Consider the following 16,506-nt stretch of genomic DNA (forward strand, 5'->3'; position numbering starts at 1 on the left):
GGAGGTAGGGACTCTACTGGGGCTCAGTCTCATGGAGCATTCATTATCCTTCTAACATGATAAACATGTCTTTTGTGACTGAGTTTTGACACTTGAATAGGTATAATACTTCATTATTAATTTTATTATTACTAGAGATTAACATTTTATTTTTCTTTAAAATACTTATTGGTCCACAACTTGACTTTAGTAGGCCTTTTACATCCTGGGCCTGTGGTCCCATACTAATTTATATGACCACATAAAATTTTCGCAAAAAACAAAAACAAAAACAACACAATGGATATTTTTATTTTTGCAAAATATTTCTAGGATAAAGTATTTCCTACATGATTCAATAAGAACAAATACAAATGGACCATACTATTTATTACTTTATTAAAAGCTTATCTTTAACTTATGATGCTTCATTTTGTTTTTGTTTACAGTGCAAAATCTCCACTAACTTCTAAGGAAGACAGCCTTGTTAAGAGAAAAAAATATTCTCAGTATTTTTTCTTTCTAAAATGTCAACATTATAGTTCCTTAGTATCTACTGTATCCTTTGTATACTTAAGTCAATTTGTGTGTTCTCAGCTTGTTTTAACTTCTAATGCATTGAAAGGAAAATCATTTAAGTTTGCTTTGATTTGTGGCAATATTTGTATTCAACAATAAAATGCTACACTATTTCCTTTTAAATGGTTATGCACCTAATTAATTTCACTTGTTTGACAATTAATTAGTTTCAGAGACTTATTTTTTATATTGAACATGACTATTGATACTTGGGATAGTTACTGTATTCGCTTACAATTCATGTTTTTCCAATCCTATCACGTTAAAAAACTTTTTTGTATTTTTGAAAAACAGTCCCTTGTAATATCATCCAGCAGTTTTTATGGATTTAACATATTCTTCAAAGAGTTTCTTCTTCTCGTTAAATTTTTCCATTATTGCTTCTAATAAACATGTAGCAAATGGATACTGCAAGAGAAACAGAGAAAGAAAAATGATTGTCAAAATTCTATATTTCCTTCAGTTAAAAAAACAAACAAAATATCATCAAGCCATCAGATTTCATTCTGTTATTTTTGACAACTTTGCACATATTACTTTACCTTTCTCTGATCTCTTTAAAACTGATTTTTCTTGTTAGTGCGGGTAATTTTGTCCTTAATAATAAAAATGATAAAAGAGCAGAAGTAAAATGAAAAAAGATAAACGCCTTATTGAACAATTCATGGTTTACTGACCATGTTAATGATGTAATCTGCAATACAAGGAGCTTTGCCATTTATCTTCAATCAACTGATCGATAACAGGTTATAGTCATCTCTAGGGCCCACAGGCCTGTGAAAGTAGTACTGTTAGTTCATCACTCATAAAAGAAGGAGAGAGAACTATCAATACACTTCCCTGTGTTATAGGGAAATATCTCAACAGTTGAACAGTGAAACTTTAGCGTAAAAAAATGAGGAAACTATATCCATTGATTAGGATGTTAGAAAAGTTTGTTTGGCATATCAAAGTATAATAGACATGTTGCATGCTGCTGTTTATATACTGAAGAGTAACATTTTGCTGGGCTTTGTAATTTATATAGCTTTTTAAACATTAAGCAAAATTATGTTCCCTCTGCCTTATGAGCTGTTTAAAGAACTTCTAGTCCCACCAAGACTGATTTAGAAAATTCTCCTGCAGTTTCCTTCCCTTCCCCTCCTCTCAGGAACTCTCTTGTTCTTCTCAATGGCCAGAGGATATGATTCTTTTTAGGATACAGAAGCTTTTCCTTCCTCTCTATTCTCTAAAACTTACTACCGAGGAAATAATGAGTTGGTACAATCTATGCAAATGTTAAAGCTTCTAGAGAAATGCATGGTTATACATTTGGTGCTCTAGTTTGTCCAGTAGTCTTTTTCTGAACCGATACAGGCTGTGTCCAACAAAACATTCCATTAAGGAGTATCAGGGATAGAAACAAGGGAAGTCCAGAGAATTTAGATCTGCAAGTGATTGAGCATCATGTAGTTCACCCTGTTCCTTTGACAGCTGGGAAGACAGAGTACCTAAAAAGCCAGGAGGAGGTTGGGAAATAGTAACGCCCAGGCCCTCAGACTCTTGCTACTAGACCACTTACCACGCTGATACATGTAGTCTTGTTTCCTTAAAAGATAGCTTAGGACCAGAGTGATCAACATTTCTCATTCAGGAAAGCTAAAGCAAAAGATGATTTGCTCAGTTTTTTAGGGAGTTAATGAAATAGGAGTAGGATTTAGTTTTTACATATCTAATGCTTCCACAATATGGCATGAATGGCTTTACTTTATACAATGTTCTCCCTATACTCCTAAGGTTTAGTAATATACAAGTTAGGATGAAAGCACTTTTCTGAGCAGATGAAATATAAAACATAAATACAACTTTTGACTGAGGTTCACTATAAAATCTGGAGATTTAATTTTTCTGATGCTATTTTAATTAGAAACTTTCCTTATATTTCACTAGATAATGTAATAGTAGCATCTGTTCCAAATTAATTAGTTATATATGTTTATCTGTTCTAGTCTTCATAATTTGCTTCACTGTAGAGTTAAAAAAGTTTCTTGATTTGATGGATGACATTTTACATGTTTCAATTAATAAGGGTAAAATGAGTATAAAATAACACGAGAGAATGATATTATAAAAATATTCAAGCATTCTTTAAACTTATTTTCATACTGTTTATCACAAACATTCCAAAGGTATTAAGGTTAATTCCTCATTGAATTTAGAAATGAATTATATTGCTTCTATAATTTCCATTAAAATAAAATGTACATTATTGACATGAAAAATGTGATACATTTTCTTTAAAGTACATTATTTCCTATCATAAAATTTAGAATTATAATTTTTATGGAAAAAAGCTAACCCTAAGTATATGTATTTGGAATATTAAGAATTACATAGTTTTCAAACTGTTTATAAGTATTAAATTGATCCAATTGAATTATACAAAAATGGTCTTGATAATTAAAGCAGGGAGAGCTATAACGAAAAAGTAAACTGTAGGCCAATTTCCTTAATTAACATTGATGCAAAATTTTAAAAATAAAATATCATCAAAGAATTTATAGAAACATATCAAAGATTATATATACCACTACGAAGTTGGGTTTATATCAATGTTCATAAAGAGTTCAATATTAGTAAAATGATCCACATTAACAACAAAAACAGCCCAAATCATGTGATTGTATTGATATATGCAGAAAAAAGATTTTGAGAATACACAACTATTTCTATTTAAAACACTTTGAAAAGTAAATAAATTAATCTCTCCTTAAAATAGTGAGTAGAACTTATCTAAAACTAAATATATAAGGATAAATTAGAGGCCTTTCAAAATAAGGTTAGACTAGGATGTCCTTCATGCTAGAAATTCTAGCAACAAATACTTATGAAAAGAAAATGAAAGGAATAAGCATAGTCAAAAAGGAAACAAAATTATCACTCTTTGTTAGTGTTATAATGCTTTATTCTAAAGAGCCAACTCTAGAGAGCCAACTAAAATTATTTGAAATTATAATTTTAGCAAAGGAGCAAAATATAAACTAAGATCATATACATTATTAGCATTTAGGACCATAACAACAAAAACAAATGTAAATAAATAATAGAACAGAAATTTCATTTAAAATAACTATGTAGCACATAAAATACTTGATAGTCTATCTACCAAGACACACACAGGAATTACATGATAATAACTACACAAAATGTTGATGGAAATAAATGCTTATCAGAGTAACTGGAGAAAACATTAATTGTTCATGAGTAGACCAAACCAATAGCACAAAAATAACACTACCACCTAGATGAATTTATTCAGTACAATAACAATCAATCAAACTGCCAAAGATTATGTGCTAGAAAAGTGCTAGAAAAATAATAACAGAATTCATCTGTTATGGTCAAGAATTTCAAGGGAAATAATGAAAGAAAAATTAGATAAGGAGCCTAACAAAAGCAGACCTTAAACTGTACTAGAAAGTAATAATCATCAAAACAATTTAGCACTGGTTAAGGAATAAAGAGCTTAAGCCAAAGAAGAGATTGAGGAGATAACATACAGAAGCAAATAAACAACTTGTCTGTTGTTTGATAAACTCAGACTCAAGGTACAGGGGATGCCTTATTAGATAAAACTACTGGGAAAACTGGAAAGTAGTTTGGCTGAAATTAAGTTTACAGCAATACCATGTATCAAAATAAACTCCAAATTGATAGATGACAAAAAGAAAAGGTCACATCATAAACAAACCAGAGGAGCAAGGAAGAAATTAATTTTCAGATCTATGGATAGGGGAAGAATTTATTACTAAATAAGGAACATAGTGGATCCTGGTAGATAAAATAGATACGTTTGATTGTTGTTGTTCAGTCATTTTAGTTCTGTCCAACTCTTTGTGGCCCTATTTTGGGGGTTTTCTTGGCAAAGATATTGAGGTGGTTTGCCATTTCCTTTTCCAGCTCATTTTACAGGTATATAGCTATTCATATAGTTAATATAGCTATTAAGCATCTGGATTTATAATATTAAGTATTTGGATTCAGATCTCCCTAACTCCAGGACCAACACTCTCTCCACTATGCCACCCAGCCATGTTTGCAACAAACAAAACCAATGCAGCTAGGATTAGAAGGAAAACAGTTAACTGGGGGAAAAAAATCTTTGTGGCATATTTTTCTATTAACAGGCTAATTTCCAAGATCTAGAAAATGATTCAACTTTGTAAGAATAAATTTTTATTATTCAAGTAATAAATGATCCAAGAATATAAAAAGGATATTCTCAAAAGAAGACATCTAAGATAAGAAATAGTCATAAGGAAAAAAATTGTTCCAAATCATTAATAGAGACATGACAATTAAAACAACTGGGTGGTTCTACCTCAGACATGTTAGAATGGTGACTTTGTTAATAAAGGAAAATAACAAATGTTGGTGAAACTGGGGAAAAATAGGCAAATTAATATACTGTTTCTGTGTACTATGTCCCGTGAATCTGTTCTGTCACTTTGGAAATCAGTTTGAGGTATTCCCAAAAAGTTAATAAATTGTACATATCCTTTGACCCAGTGACACCATTACTAGGCTTGTGTCTCAAAGAAATCAAAGAAAAAGGAAAATGACCCACAAGCATAAAAATATTTATAGTAGCTCTTTTTACAGAGAGAACTGAAAACTAAGGGAGTGCCCATCATAAACTTTTATTTCAACTTTTTGCTTTGATATTTATTAATGATATTGGCCTATAACTTACTTTGCTTTCTTTTTTCCTGCTTTTGGTATTAGGACATTTCTTTCTTGACAGGAATTTTGCAGAGTTCTTTAATTATGTATTTTTGAGGGGGGAATTGAGAACCAGGCCTAAAGATCGTAATTTCTGGGTTCAATCTGGCCTTAGATACTTCTTAGCTGTGTGACCTGGGAAAGTCACTTAATCTCTATTGCCCGGCCCTTACTGCTCTTCTGCCTTGGAACCAATACACAGTATTAACTCTAAGATGGAAGTTAAGGGTTTAAAAAAATTATTGAGAAAGGCATTTGTAGTATAAAAATTGGGATTAAATATTTGGTAGAATTAATTTGTAAATCCTTGTTTTGTTTCCTCAAGATTATTTAATACTCCTTGTTTTGCTAATTTGTGTATTTTATATTTCAAAGATAATCAACCATTTCCTGTTTAGTCTTAGTTTTGCTGGCATATCATTGTCATTCAGTTCCCAAGAATTCTTTGTGTATTTTTTCCAGGCCTTTAAAGTTTTTTGGCAACTTGATCTGCTACTTTCCTTTTTAAAAATACATTTTGAGCTTCCAGGTTAAGATGGCGGCAGACTAAAAAGCAGATGCTTAACCTCTCTTAACCGAAACATATAGGACTCCTCAAGGGGACATAAAAACAAATCCAGGCGAATTAAGGGATCCCACAACAGGGCACAGCATTGAAGGTACGTGGAATTGGGGCATTTCCATGCTATAAAGGGGTGAAATAGCTCTACTAAAACACAAGCTGAGCAACCCTCTCCCCCCACACACACCACCTACAATGCCAAAGCCAGCGCACAAGAGCTAGAGCAAGCTTGGGGCATCCATTAAGTCCTTGACAGCTACCTGGGACCACTAGGGCCTGTTCCTAAGAGCAGCAAGACTTAAGACCCCAAGAGGCTAAAGAACTCTCAGACTTTAAACACAGATCCTGAGTGCAGGCATGGTTGCAGCTGCAGACACCTATCCTGGGCGCAGGCGTGAACCTTGAGTGGAGACCCAGTGCAGAGGGGTGCACGACTGTAGAAGCAGCACCCTGAGACTGTTAAAGGAGCTTCGGGCAGAGGAACAAGCAAGAGGACCACCAGTAGGTTTGACTGTGAGAACTACTAGACCTGAGACCTCAGGAGCCCAAAGAATGCAGACAGACCCTGGGCGTGAGGATAAAGCTGAGAGGGTGCCGGGCTAACAATAGCAAGCCAGAGACAAGAACCCCAGAAGAGAAAGATCAAGAAGAAATCTTTAAGACTTGACAACTTTTACACAGAAAAAATCCAGATAACAGAGCAAACAGCAGAGGAGAACAAACAAGTAATCATATCCAAACCTTACCCCCCAAAATGAAAACTGGTCACAAGCTATTGAAGAGTTCAAATCTGAGATTATGAGAAAGATGATAGAGAACTGGCAAGAAAATAACAGTTTAAAAGGCAGAATTTTGCAATTAGAAAGTGAGGCTCATTCTGAGGGATTTATGGAAAAGAATGCTACCCACATTCAGAGGAAGAACTACAGGAGTGGAAACAGAAGAAAAACAACTGCTTGAACACATGGGTTGAGGCGGACATGATTGGGGATGTAGACTCGAAACTACCACACCAATGCAACTATCAACAATTTGGAAATAGGTCTTGATCAAGGACACATGTTAAAACCAGTGGAAATACGCATCAGCCATGGGGGGGAGAGTTTGGGGGGTGAAGGGGAAAGAGCACGAATTATGTAACCATGTTAACTTTTCTAAAAAATAAATATTAATAAATGTTTTTAAAAAGCAGAAAAAAAAGAAAGTGAGGCTCAGAAATCAAATGAATTGATAAGCAAATTGAAGACCAGAAATGACCAGCTGTGTAATAAGGGAATTTAGGCAGATGTAATAAGGGGATTAGGCTAGGGGTAGTAAGGTGGTTGTAATATGGAAATAGGCTAGAGGTAATAGGGAGATTAAGGCAAGATAAGGTTGCAATAGGGGATAAGGCAGGTAAAGGACTAAAGGTAGTGTGAATAGGGATAAAGTACTGTGGATAGGGGTTTGTGGATCCCTAAGGCAGTAAATAGAAAATGAAGATACAATGGTGAAGGTGGTAGATTGAGGTGGTAGGAGAAGTAAGGGAATGCCTGAGTTTAGGAATATAAACACAGAGGTATAAAGAGTCGTAAGGGCAGACAGCTACAGCCTGAGAGACACAGACTGTGACACAGTTTTGAGACAGAGACACTAAAGGGAAACAGACTGAGCCCTTTAAGTAGGAAGGACACTTCTACAGACAAAGGTTAGGACCAGCCAAGAGTGCCTTGAAACTGACTAGAGGGCTGCTAGTCAGTTTCTCAGGTTAACAAAGGAATAGTTCAGAGGAAGTATTAAGATTGCACTTCCTCCAAAATGGACACCTCCAATTTCCTTCATGACCCAGGAACAATGTTATTCCTTTCTCCCCTTCTCCCTCTCTCTTATCAATCAACTAATGAACTAGCCAAAGGTTTAATTACTTGACAAACTGGGTTTATTGATTTTTAGGGTTGATTGGAAGGGATGGAGGGGTACAAGGTAACTCTAACAGCCACCATGGGAAAGCTTCAGGTGGGGAGGGAGACAGGAATATGAGACTGAGATAGGACCTGCCTAACACCCCAAAGGGTTTTTGTAGCCTATAGGATTAGGAAAGTTGGATACAATGATTCAAGAGATAATCTGTAACAAGGGTAAGCCCTATTTGACTACAGGGAAACTATATCTACCAAGTTTGAAAGCTAAACCCGAAGATCCACCCTCCTTTCAAAACCCCAAGAAATTTAGGAAGGGAAAATGATGACTGGGAATAAGGGAGGTTAGGGAGATCTAAAGGAAATATTTAAGCTAATAAATTTTAAGAGAAAAGCTGCAGAATATAGGCCAGGTTTTCAGTCTAAAGAACAGAGCTCAGTTGACCCTCCCACTCTCAGCAAGTCCCAGGGTCAACTGTCTAAACTCAGGATTCTAAACCCTTTTCCAACTGTCAGAAACTCTCCAGTAAGGCTTTGCAGGGCTGACATGCACCATTTTGCACTACAGCTGGAAGCCTTGAAGAACCAAACAGACCAGATTCAAAAGGAAAACCAAAAGATTATAGCTGAAAACCAGTCTCTAAAGCTAGAATTGGGCAATTAGAAAGATGCCCCCAAATCAAAATAATTAATAAGCAAATTGGAGACCAAAATCAAACAGCTGGAAAACAGGATAGACCAAATTGAAAAGGAAAATCAAAAGAATATAGCAGAAAACCAGTCTCTAAGGACAAGAATTGGGCAAGTAGAAGCCAATGATCTCTCAAGACAACAAGAACAAATAAAGCAAAGTCAAAAGACTGATAAAATAGAAGGAAACATGAAATATCTCACTGAGAAACTGACAGATCAAGAAAACAGGTCTAGAAGAGATAATTTGAGAATCATTGGTCTTCCTGAAAAAGCAGAAATTAATAGAAATTTGGACTCCATACTAAAGGAAATTATTCAGCAAAATTGCCCTGAAGTTCTACAAGAAGGCATTATAGACATTGAAAGTATGCATAGATCACCCTCTACACTAGACCCTGAAAAGACAACCCCCAGGAACATAAAAGCCAAATTCAAGAGCTCCCAAGTAAAAGAAAAACTTTTACAAGAAGCCAGAAAGAGACAATTCAGATATCAAGGAGCACCAATCAGGATCACACAGGATCTGGCAGCCTCCACACTACAAGACCGCAAGGCTTGGTATATGATATTCAGAAAGGCAAGAGAACTGGGTCTACAACCAAGGATCACCTACCCATCAAAACTATATACTTCCAGGGGAAAGTATGGGCATTCAACAAGATAGAAGATTTCCAAGTATTTGCACAGAAAAGACCAGGACTAAATGGAAAGTTCAATATCCAACCACAAAAAATCAAGAGAAACATGAAAAGGTAAATAAGAAACAGAGGGGAAAGAAAGAAAACTTATTTTTAAAGTTGCCTCTTTAAGGGCTTCAATAAGATCTAATTATTTGTATTCCTATATGGAGAAATGTTATGTGTAATTCTCTGTAGTGAACTCTATTCACTATTATAGTATCCACTATTATAGTAATTAGAAGAATTATTCACAGGGAGAGGCTGGAGTACTAAATGGTCTAAAATGATAAGGGGGTGGGTAGGAAAGAGTGGGGTGAATAGTAGAGGACACCAAGAGAAACTTGAATGAATAAGAAAAATAGGATATTCTATTACACACAAAAAGGGCATGGGAAGGGGAGGGGATGAATACTATTATAAGAAGGAGAGGAAGAGAACATTAAGAGGTAATATGTAAACCTTACTCTCAGTGGAATTAACCCTGAGAGGGAAGAGTAGCTATATCCATTGAGATATAGAACTCTATCTAATCCTACTGAGAAAGTCAAAGGGATAAACCGAGGGGAGCAGAGGAGTGGGGAGGTCAAAAAAGGGAGGGGAGGAGAAGGGAGAGGGAATTCATTAGGCCTTAAAAATAAAAAGAGGGGAATAACAAGGGAGGGGGTAGAAAGGGTAGTAAATCAAGGGAGGGGATAAGGGTTACTTGTTTAAAACAAATCACTGGTTTAAAAGGAAATAGCCTAAGAAGAAGGGGTAGAACTAAGAGAACCAAAATGTTGAGGAATACACAACTGATAATTATAACTCTGATGTGAATGGGATGATTGATTATACTAAATTTAAAAACTTTTGTACAAACAAAAACAATGCAACCAAAATCAGAAGGGAAACAACAAATTGGGGAAAAATCTTTATAACAAAAAACTCTGACAGGGGTCTAATTACTCAAATATATAAGGAGTTAAATCAATTGTATAAAAAATCAAGCCATTCCCCAATTGATAAATGGGCAAGGGACATGAATAGGCAATTTTCAGGTAAAGAAATCAAAGTATCAATAAACACATGAGAAAGTGCTCTAAATCTCTAACAATTAGAGAAATGCAAATCAAAACAAGACTGAGGTATCACCTCACACTTAGCAGATTGGCTAAAATGATAGTAGGGGAGAGTAATGAATGTTGGAGGGGATGTGGCCAAATTGGGACTTTGATGCATTGCTGGTGGAGTTGTGAACTATCCAACCATTCTGGATGGCAATTTGGAATTACGCTCAAAGGACTATAAAAGATTGCCTGCCCTTTGATCCAGCCATACCACTGTTGGGTCTGTACCCCAAAGAGATCATAGATAAAAAGACTTGTACGAAAATATTTATAACCACGATTTTTCTGGTGGCAAAAAACTGAAAAACGAGGGTATGTCCTTCTATTGGGGAATGGCTGAACAAACTGTGGTATATGCTGGTGATGGAATATTATTGCGCTGAAAGGAATAATAAACTGGAGGAATTCCATGTGAACTGAAAAGACCTCCAGGAATTGATGCAGAGTGAAAGAAGCAGAGCAAAAAGAACATTGTACACAGAGACCAATACACTGTGGTAAAATAGAATGTAATAGACTTCTGTACTAGCAGCAATGCAATGACCCAGGACAATTCTGAGGGACTTATGGAAAAGAACCCTACCCACATTCAGAGGAAGAACTACAGGAGAGGAAACACAGAAGAAAACCAACTGCTTGAACACATGGGTTGAGGCAGACATGATTGGGGATGTAGACCTGAAACTACCACACCTATGCAACTATCAACAGTTTGGAAATAAGTCTTGATCAATGACACATGTTAAAACTATGGGGGGGGGGCATGCCGGGGGGGGTGAAAGGGAAAGTAAGAACATGAATCATGTAACCATGATAACTTTTCTAAAAAATAAAAATTTTTTAATATTTTAAAAAATACATTTTGAATATTTCATCAATATTTGTTAGTTTTTTTAAGTTTCTGTTTTGTTGATCAGTTCAGTGCCATGTTCCAAATTGCCAGTGTTTCTGCGATGGCTTTTATGTGCCTCAGACACTGTTGTTCAGTCACTTTAATCATATCTAAGTCTTTGTGACTCCTTTTGAGGTTTTTCCTTGCAAAGATACCAGAGTATTCCATTTCCTTCTCCAGCTCCATTTATATATGAAAAAAATGAGGCAAATAGGTTTGAGTGACTTGCTCAAAGTCACACAGATAAGTGTCTGAGTTGTGATTTGAACTCAGGAAAGAGAAACTTCCTGACTCCAGGCCTGGCACTTGATCTAATATGCCAACTGACAAGAGATTCATGTTAGAGGATTCACCACTGTGAGGCTGTCAATAGGAAAGGTATCTGAAAGGAGGAAAAGATACCAAATGCATGGAAAGAATGCTGGACTTTATTAATACCAAACAATACCGTATGCATACACAAAATCTTTATGGGAGTCATTAGGCTTTCATGGATGATAATAAAAAACAACTGTATCTTTGTTATTTTATACTGACTAAAAGATGTAGAAAATAAAAGAAAGCTCTGTGTGCTTATTGTTTGTCGACTTCCAAAAAAAGCCAGTTAACGTGGCAGAGACCCAAAGCTTCACTCTCCAGCTTTCCTGAATCCTGCAGCCCAGCCTACAGTTCCTCTCTCCACTGGTACAAGTTTTCCATTTCTTTGATTTGGGGCCTTGCATTGGACGCCGCTTGTTTCTCTTCCCTTCTGATGCTGTCAGCTGGCACCAATTCCTCCTCGCCAGCTGGGACTGGCGTCCCTTCACAGCTAATTCTGATTGACCGACTGGTGAAAATGCATACTAAGAGAGCCAAGTATTTTAAAGAAGCCAGAAAATGCCAGTTCAAAATCAAAGAAGCCACAAATCGGGCTTCAACAAGAGAATCTTCAAGGTGGCAAGTCAGGGGGGATAGGACCGATGTCTGAAACCAGCAGGCAGTCAACTCTCTAAGAAGGGCAAATGATGTTGGGGGAAGCGCCTTTCCCATCATCTCAGGAATCCTCTGAGTCTCATGTGAGAGATAAACGAGGCCAAGAGGAGGATAAGGACTCCTAGAGGGGCCAGGATGGTTCTGAAGCAGATTTTCCAGCTGAGCTCCTTCCCATAGATGTCTCTTATTGTTGACCAAGCAGAGGTAGAATCGCTTCCTTTCTACTATGTTTCTAGATTTTAGAGGTGTTTCCCTTAACCCAAAGACCTGAAAAATCAGCAAAGATGAATTTTTAAGATTCTCTAACAAAAGTTCTCTAGTGGAAGACAAACAGGGAGCAAAAAAAACACTGCCCATAAGCTGCTGCTAGCTCCAACTCAGATCATGGTTCCTTTTGTTGGCTGGGAAATATAGGTTGGAGAAATACTTGAAAATAGACGCTTTTTGCTATTGCATTTTTGGGGAGTCCCCAGTTCTTAGCACAGTGCCTGGCACATAGTAGGAGCCTAGTAAATTATTTGACTCTCACATAAAACAATAGTAAGAAGTGTTGTCCCTTTCATTCTAGACTAAAATGATCTCCCCAGTTCCTGCCAGAGGGAGAAGTGAGCAAGAGTAGCATAGTTCATGGAAACCAAATTTAATTAGAACATTTATTACACGAATGGACATTTACCTTTCTTTACACTGCTCTCTTAAAATATCCCTGTCTCTCCCACAGTTTACAAAGGTTAAATTCTGTTGCTGAAGAAAGCTTCCTTATTTTGCACAGATTTTCAATGGCCTCTTTCATGTAAACACCTGCAGATGCCTACCTGTGGGTACCACTATACCACTGCCAAAATCTCAATTTTATGTCTTATATTAAAAAATTTTTTTGGCTCTGTAAAAATGCATTCTCTATAAAGGTAAAACATAAATGATGTGTGCAGATGTTTGAGGGATATCTTGCATATGACATCCATGATTGTAAGGCATAGAAGGCACAATTTATAACATGAAAACTAGCTGTAATTAGCTCTGCAAAACTATAAAATGGAGATTCCTATGTTAGTAGAAAACAAAGTAGAAAAGTAAATTTATGTTAAATTTTAATAAATAAATTGGAAAATATTTTATCTTGTTCTAAATTTAAAAATGCTAAAATACTGTTTTAAATGTCCTTAGTTTTTTTTCCCTTAAAATAACTTTAGCCTGAAACAAATTCCAATGTAATAAACTACAGCAAGCATGTATTAGTCCAACTATCTGTAGAGTACAGGAAATAAAATGTTTAGATAAGAAATATTTACTGCCCTCAATAAAAGAATTTAGTAATAAATAATCTGACCAGGATGAATTTGAATATACCCTGTATCTAAATTGGAGTATGTCCTATATTCCAGCCAAGCCTGGGGCATCTTACATGATATTTTCCTAAATAGAAGAGAGTTGATGCAAGAAACTGGAGAAAAGAAACAGGTTTTTTTTTCCTTCTTTAAGAGATGACTTTGTGACTGACTACACATATATATGTGCCACAAGGAGAGACTTTGTCAAGAGGTAACCCAGTTTCCAACTTGCTCCCTAAAGACTTAAAGGGAATAAGATATACCTTATCCAAGAACTGAGACTCAGTTTGAGCTAAGATAGCTTGTTCCCACTGAGAAAATTTATTTACTCTGTATTCTGGTATATTCTAATCAGTATAAATTCTATGATTTGCAAACTTCTGTTTACTATTTGCTTGTATTAACATGTTTTCTTGCTACTCATGATTTGTATTTTTTGTGTAACTAGTTTAATGAGATGGGGTCATATTGGTGAGTATAAGGTAAGGGCTATTCATCTCCTTGTAAGGGACAGTGGCCAGGGAGGTTTTTGTTTTGAATCTAAAAAATGCTCCTCTTGTCCAGCAATATATAGGGTGGCACAAAGATTCTAATCTAGTACTCTTCTCATAAACTGTGGTAAAGAATTCCAGAGAGACATATCAGTGTCTCCCTTAAGCACATTTAAATAACCCAGGTGAGGTCAGATATCTTACAAAAGACAGTACATAACTTAACATGAAGACAGAATTCAGGAAAGACATTTTACTTCTTGGAATCTTTCAAAACATTAAAATAAGGTAGAAAACTTCAAAAGAATATTTTTTTGGTTTAGAATTCTGAGGACAGTTACATTATAGTTTATAAATATTGCTTGTTGCTGGCTATAAAAAGAATGTGGTTTTCTTTCTCCCCTGCCAAAAACCCATCTTCCCCTAAGAGTCATTTGGAATTCCACAAAAATTTGCATAATGAGGAAGCTTTATTGCAAAAACTGTGTCTGATAATCACAAACTGTCAAAAGCTATATTTTATATTTTTCTACCTCTCCAATTTTAAATCTCAAACTAAAAACTTATGAGATACAATTATGGAATCATAAGGTTAAGGGAGGCTAAGATGTGATTTCTTTCATTCTCTACATCAAGGAGATGCTCCTATATCTATCACATATGGATGGTTGTCTAATTTTTTAAAATAAATTTTATTAATGCTTTTATTTATTTATTTTTTTAAATAAACCCTTGTACTTCGGTGCATTGTCTCATAGGTGGAAGATTGGTAAGGGTGGGCAATGGGGGTCAAGTGACTTGCCCAGGGTCATACAGCTGGGAAGTGGCTGAGGCCGGGTTTGAACCTAGGACCTCCTGTCTCTAGGCCTGACTCTCACTCCACTGAGCTACCCAGCTGCCCCCAATGCTTTTATTTTTAACAAAGTCATTTCCAGATATACTCTGCCACTCACTTCTAGAACAATATTTATCTTAATGTGTGCTTTTGGAACTGTAAAATGGAACATAACAGATTATTTGAGAACAGAAAGTATCCTAACAAAAATATGACATTAAAACATAGAGTCTATCTGCTTAAGGCAGTATTAAAAAAATCATCAGACTATTCAAATAGAAGGAAATGGATTGGTAGATATTCTCCAAACACATAATAAACAAGTAAAAAATATTAATAAGCAAATATTATGTCACTTAGCTTTAGTAAAGGAGGACAAAGATATACGTCATTGAACTTGTAAAATGTAACCATATGTGATTTATTTCCAGGAAGAGTCTATGAAATAGCTAAGTTCCAAGTGTGCAATCAAAAGACCTTCTATAGATAACATATGCAGGAAATCAGCTTAAAATATTTCCCAAAGAAGTGTTGGACAGATGGCTATGTCATATGGATTTGTTTGTGAAACTGGAGGGGTTTGAGGATGATTTAGACCTAGGTCATTGCCATGAGAAATTAGACTGGTTATCTTTAAGGAATCCAGGCTTAGTGACATAACAATGATCATTTAGGAAATGGCAGAAACTCCTTGGCACATCACTGAAGACTGCAAAGTACTATCAGATAGTTAGCAGGCATGACCTAGTGTCTAGAATGACTTATCAAAAGCTTTCTGGCTGTTTTCATAGATAATGGACAACAAATCCTTGAATAACAAAAAGATCAGGCTACAGACTGGACCCAAGTTTTCAGTGATTATGGGAACTTCCAGGGGAGGAAACTCCTTTTTACCACTGTAGGTCAGCCTCAAATGACAGGGTAATGTGAATATTATGTGTCACAGGTGGCACTTGAACTCAAGTCTTTTGGCTTCAAGACTAGCTCTGTAGCTACTATACCACATAGTTTCTCACATACCACAAGTACAGAATGCAAAATAACCAGGTGAACTCAAGGAAGACTGAGCTGTTTCCCATAATTGCCTAGATAAAAAACTAATCAATAAAAAATTAAAAACAATATTTTAACAGATGTTGTGATACAAAATACCCATAATTTTATAGGTATGTAAATGAAACGCTTTCAGATGTAGAGAATTAGCATAAGAAAACAAAGTAACAAATAAACAGGATGGAGTACTAGAGTAGTACCCAAGATGCTTTCAGTGAGTCTGGGGTGGGAGGGTTGGGGGCAATTTGCAACATATTACTTTTTTTTTAACTACAAAAAAAACAACTATTTTATCCACTATCCAACAGTCTGTAGAACACTAACAAGATGAGAATGAAATGACAGCTGTTGTCCATGATACATTCAACTTATTCCAAAACAGAAATAATGGGAGAAAACCCCCCTAGTATTAGCTTATCAGCAGGAGGGTATGGAAGTAGTTAATGTGATGTTGAACAATAGTTCTCATAGCTTCAGGCAACTCTTTTATTCAATGGATTGATTCTTGCACATCCCCACAGGAATTGTTTCAAATCTTCTCCAAATCCTTCTTTCCCACCCAAACAAAAAACTTTGCCTTTGATATTATTGAGAAAGTTGATAACTCCTAGTGAACTCCCTCATTTAAAACTACATTTCAAAGGCATTGTGTTCTTATCCCTCCCCTCAACCCT

The 16,506-nt window shown here is 35.7% G+C and overlaps 1 protein-coding gene across 1 annotated transcript in view; it reads right to left on the bottom strand.

Annotated features, from left to right (window-relative positions):
• Window positions 1-862: 862 nt before the first annotated feature.
• CNTLN (centlein) overlaps window positions 863-16,506 on the bottom strand; it is a 427,627-nt gene continuing 411,983 nt past the window's right edge. Inside the window, exon 27 of the mRNA XM_044677223.1 lies at window positions 863-966. Coding sequence (XP_044533158.1) covers window positions 865-966 — 102 coding nt within the window. The 3' untranslated portion in view covers window positions 863-864. The remainder of the gene's footprint in view (window positions 967-16,506) is intronic.

The sequence above is a fragment of the Gracilinanus agilis genome, chromosome 1 (genome assembly GCF_016433145.1).
Source record: "Gracilinanus agilis isolate LMUSP501 chromosome 1, AgileGrace, whole genome shotgun sequence".
Lineage (NCBI taxonomy): Eukaryota > Metazoa > Chordata > Mammalia > Didelphimorphia > Didelphidae > Gracilinanus > Gracilinanus agilis.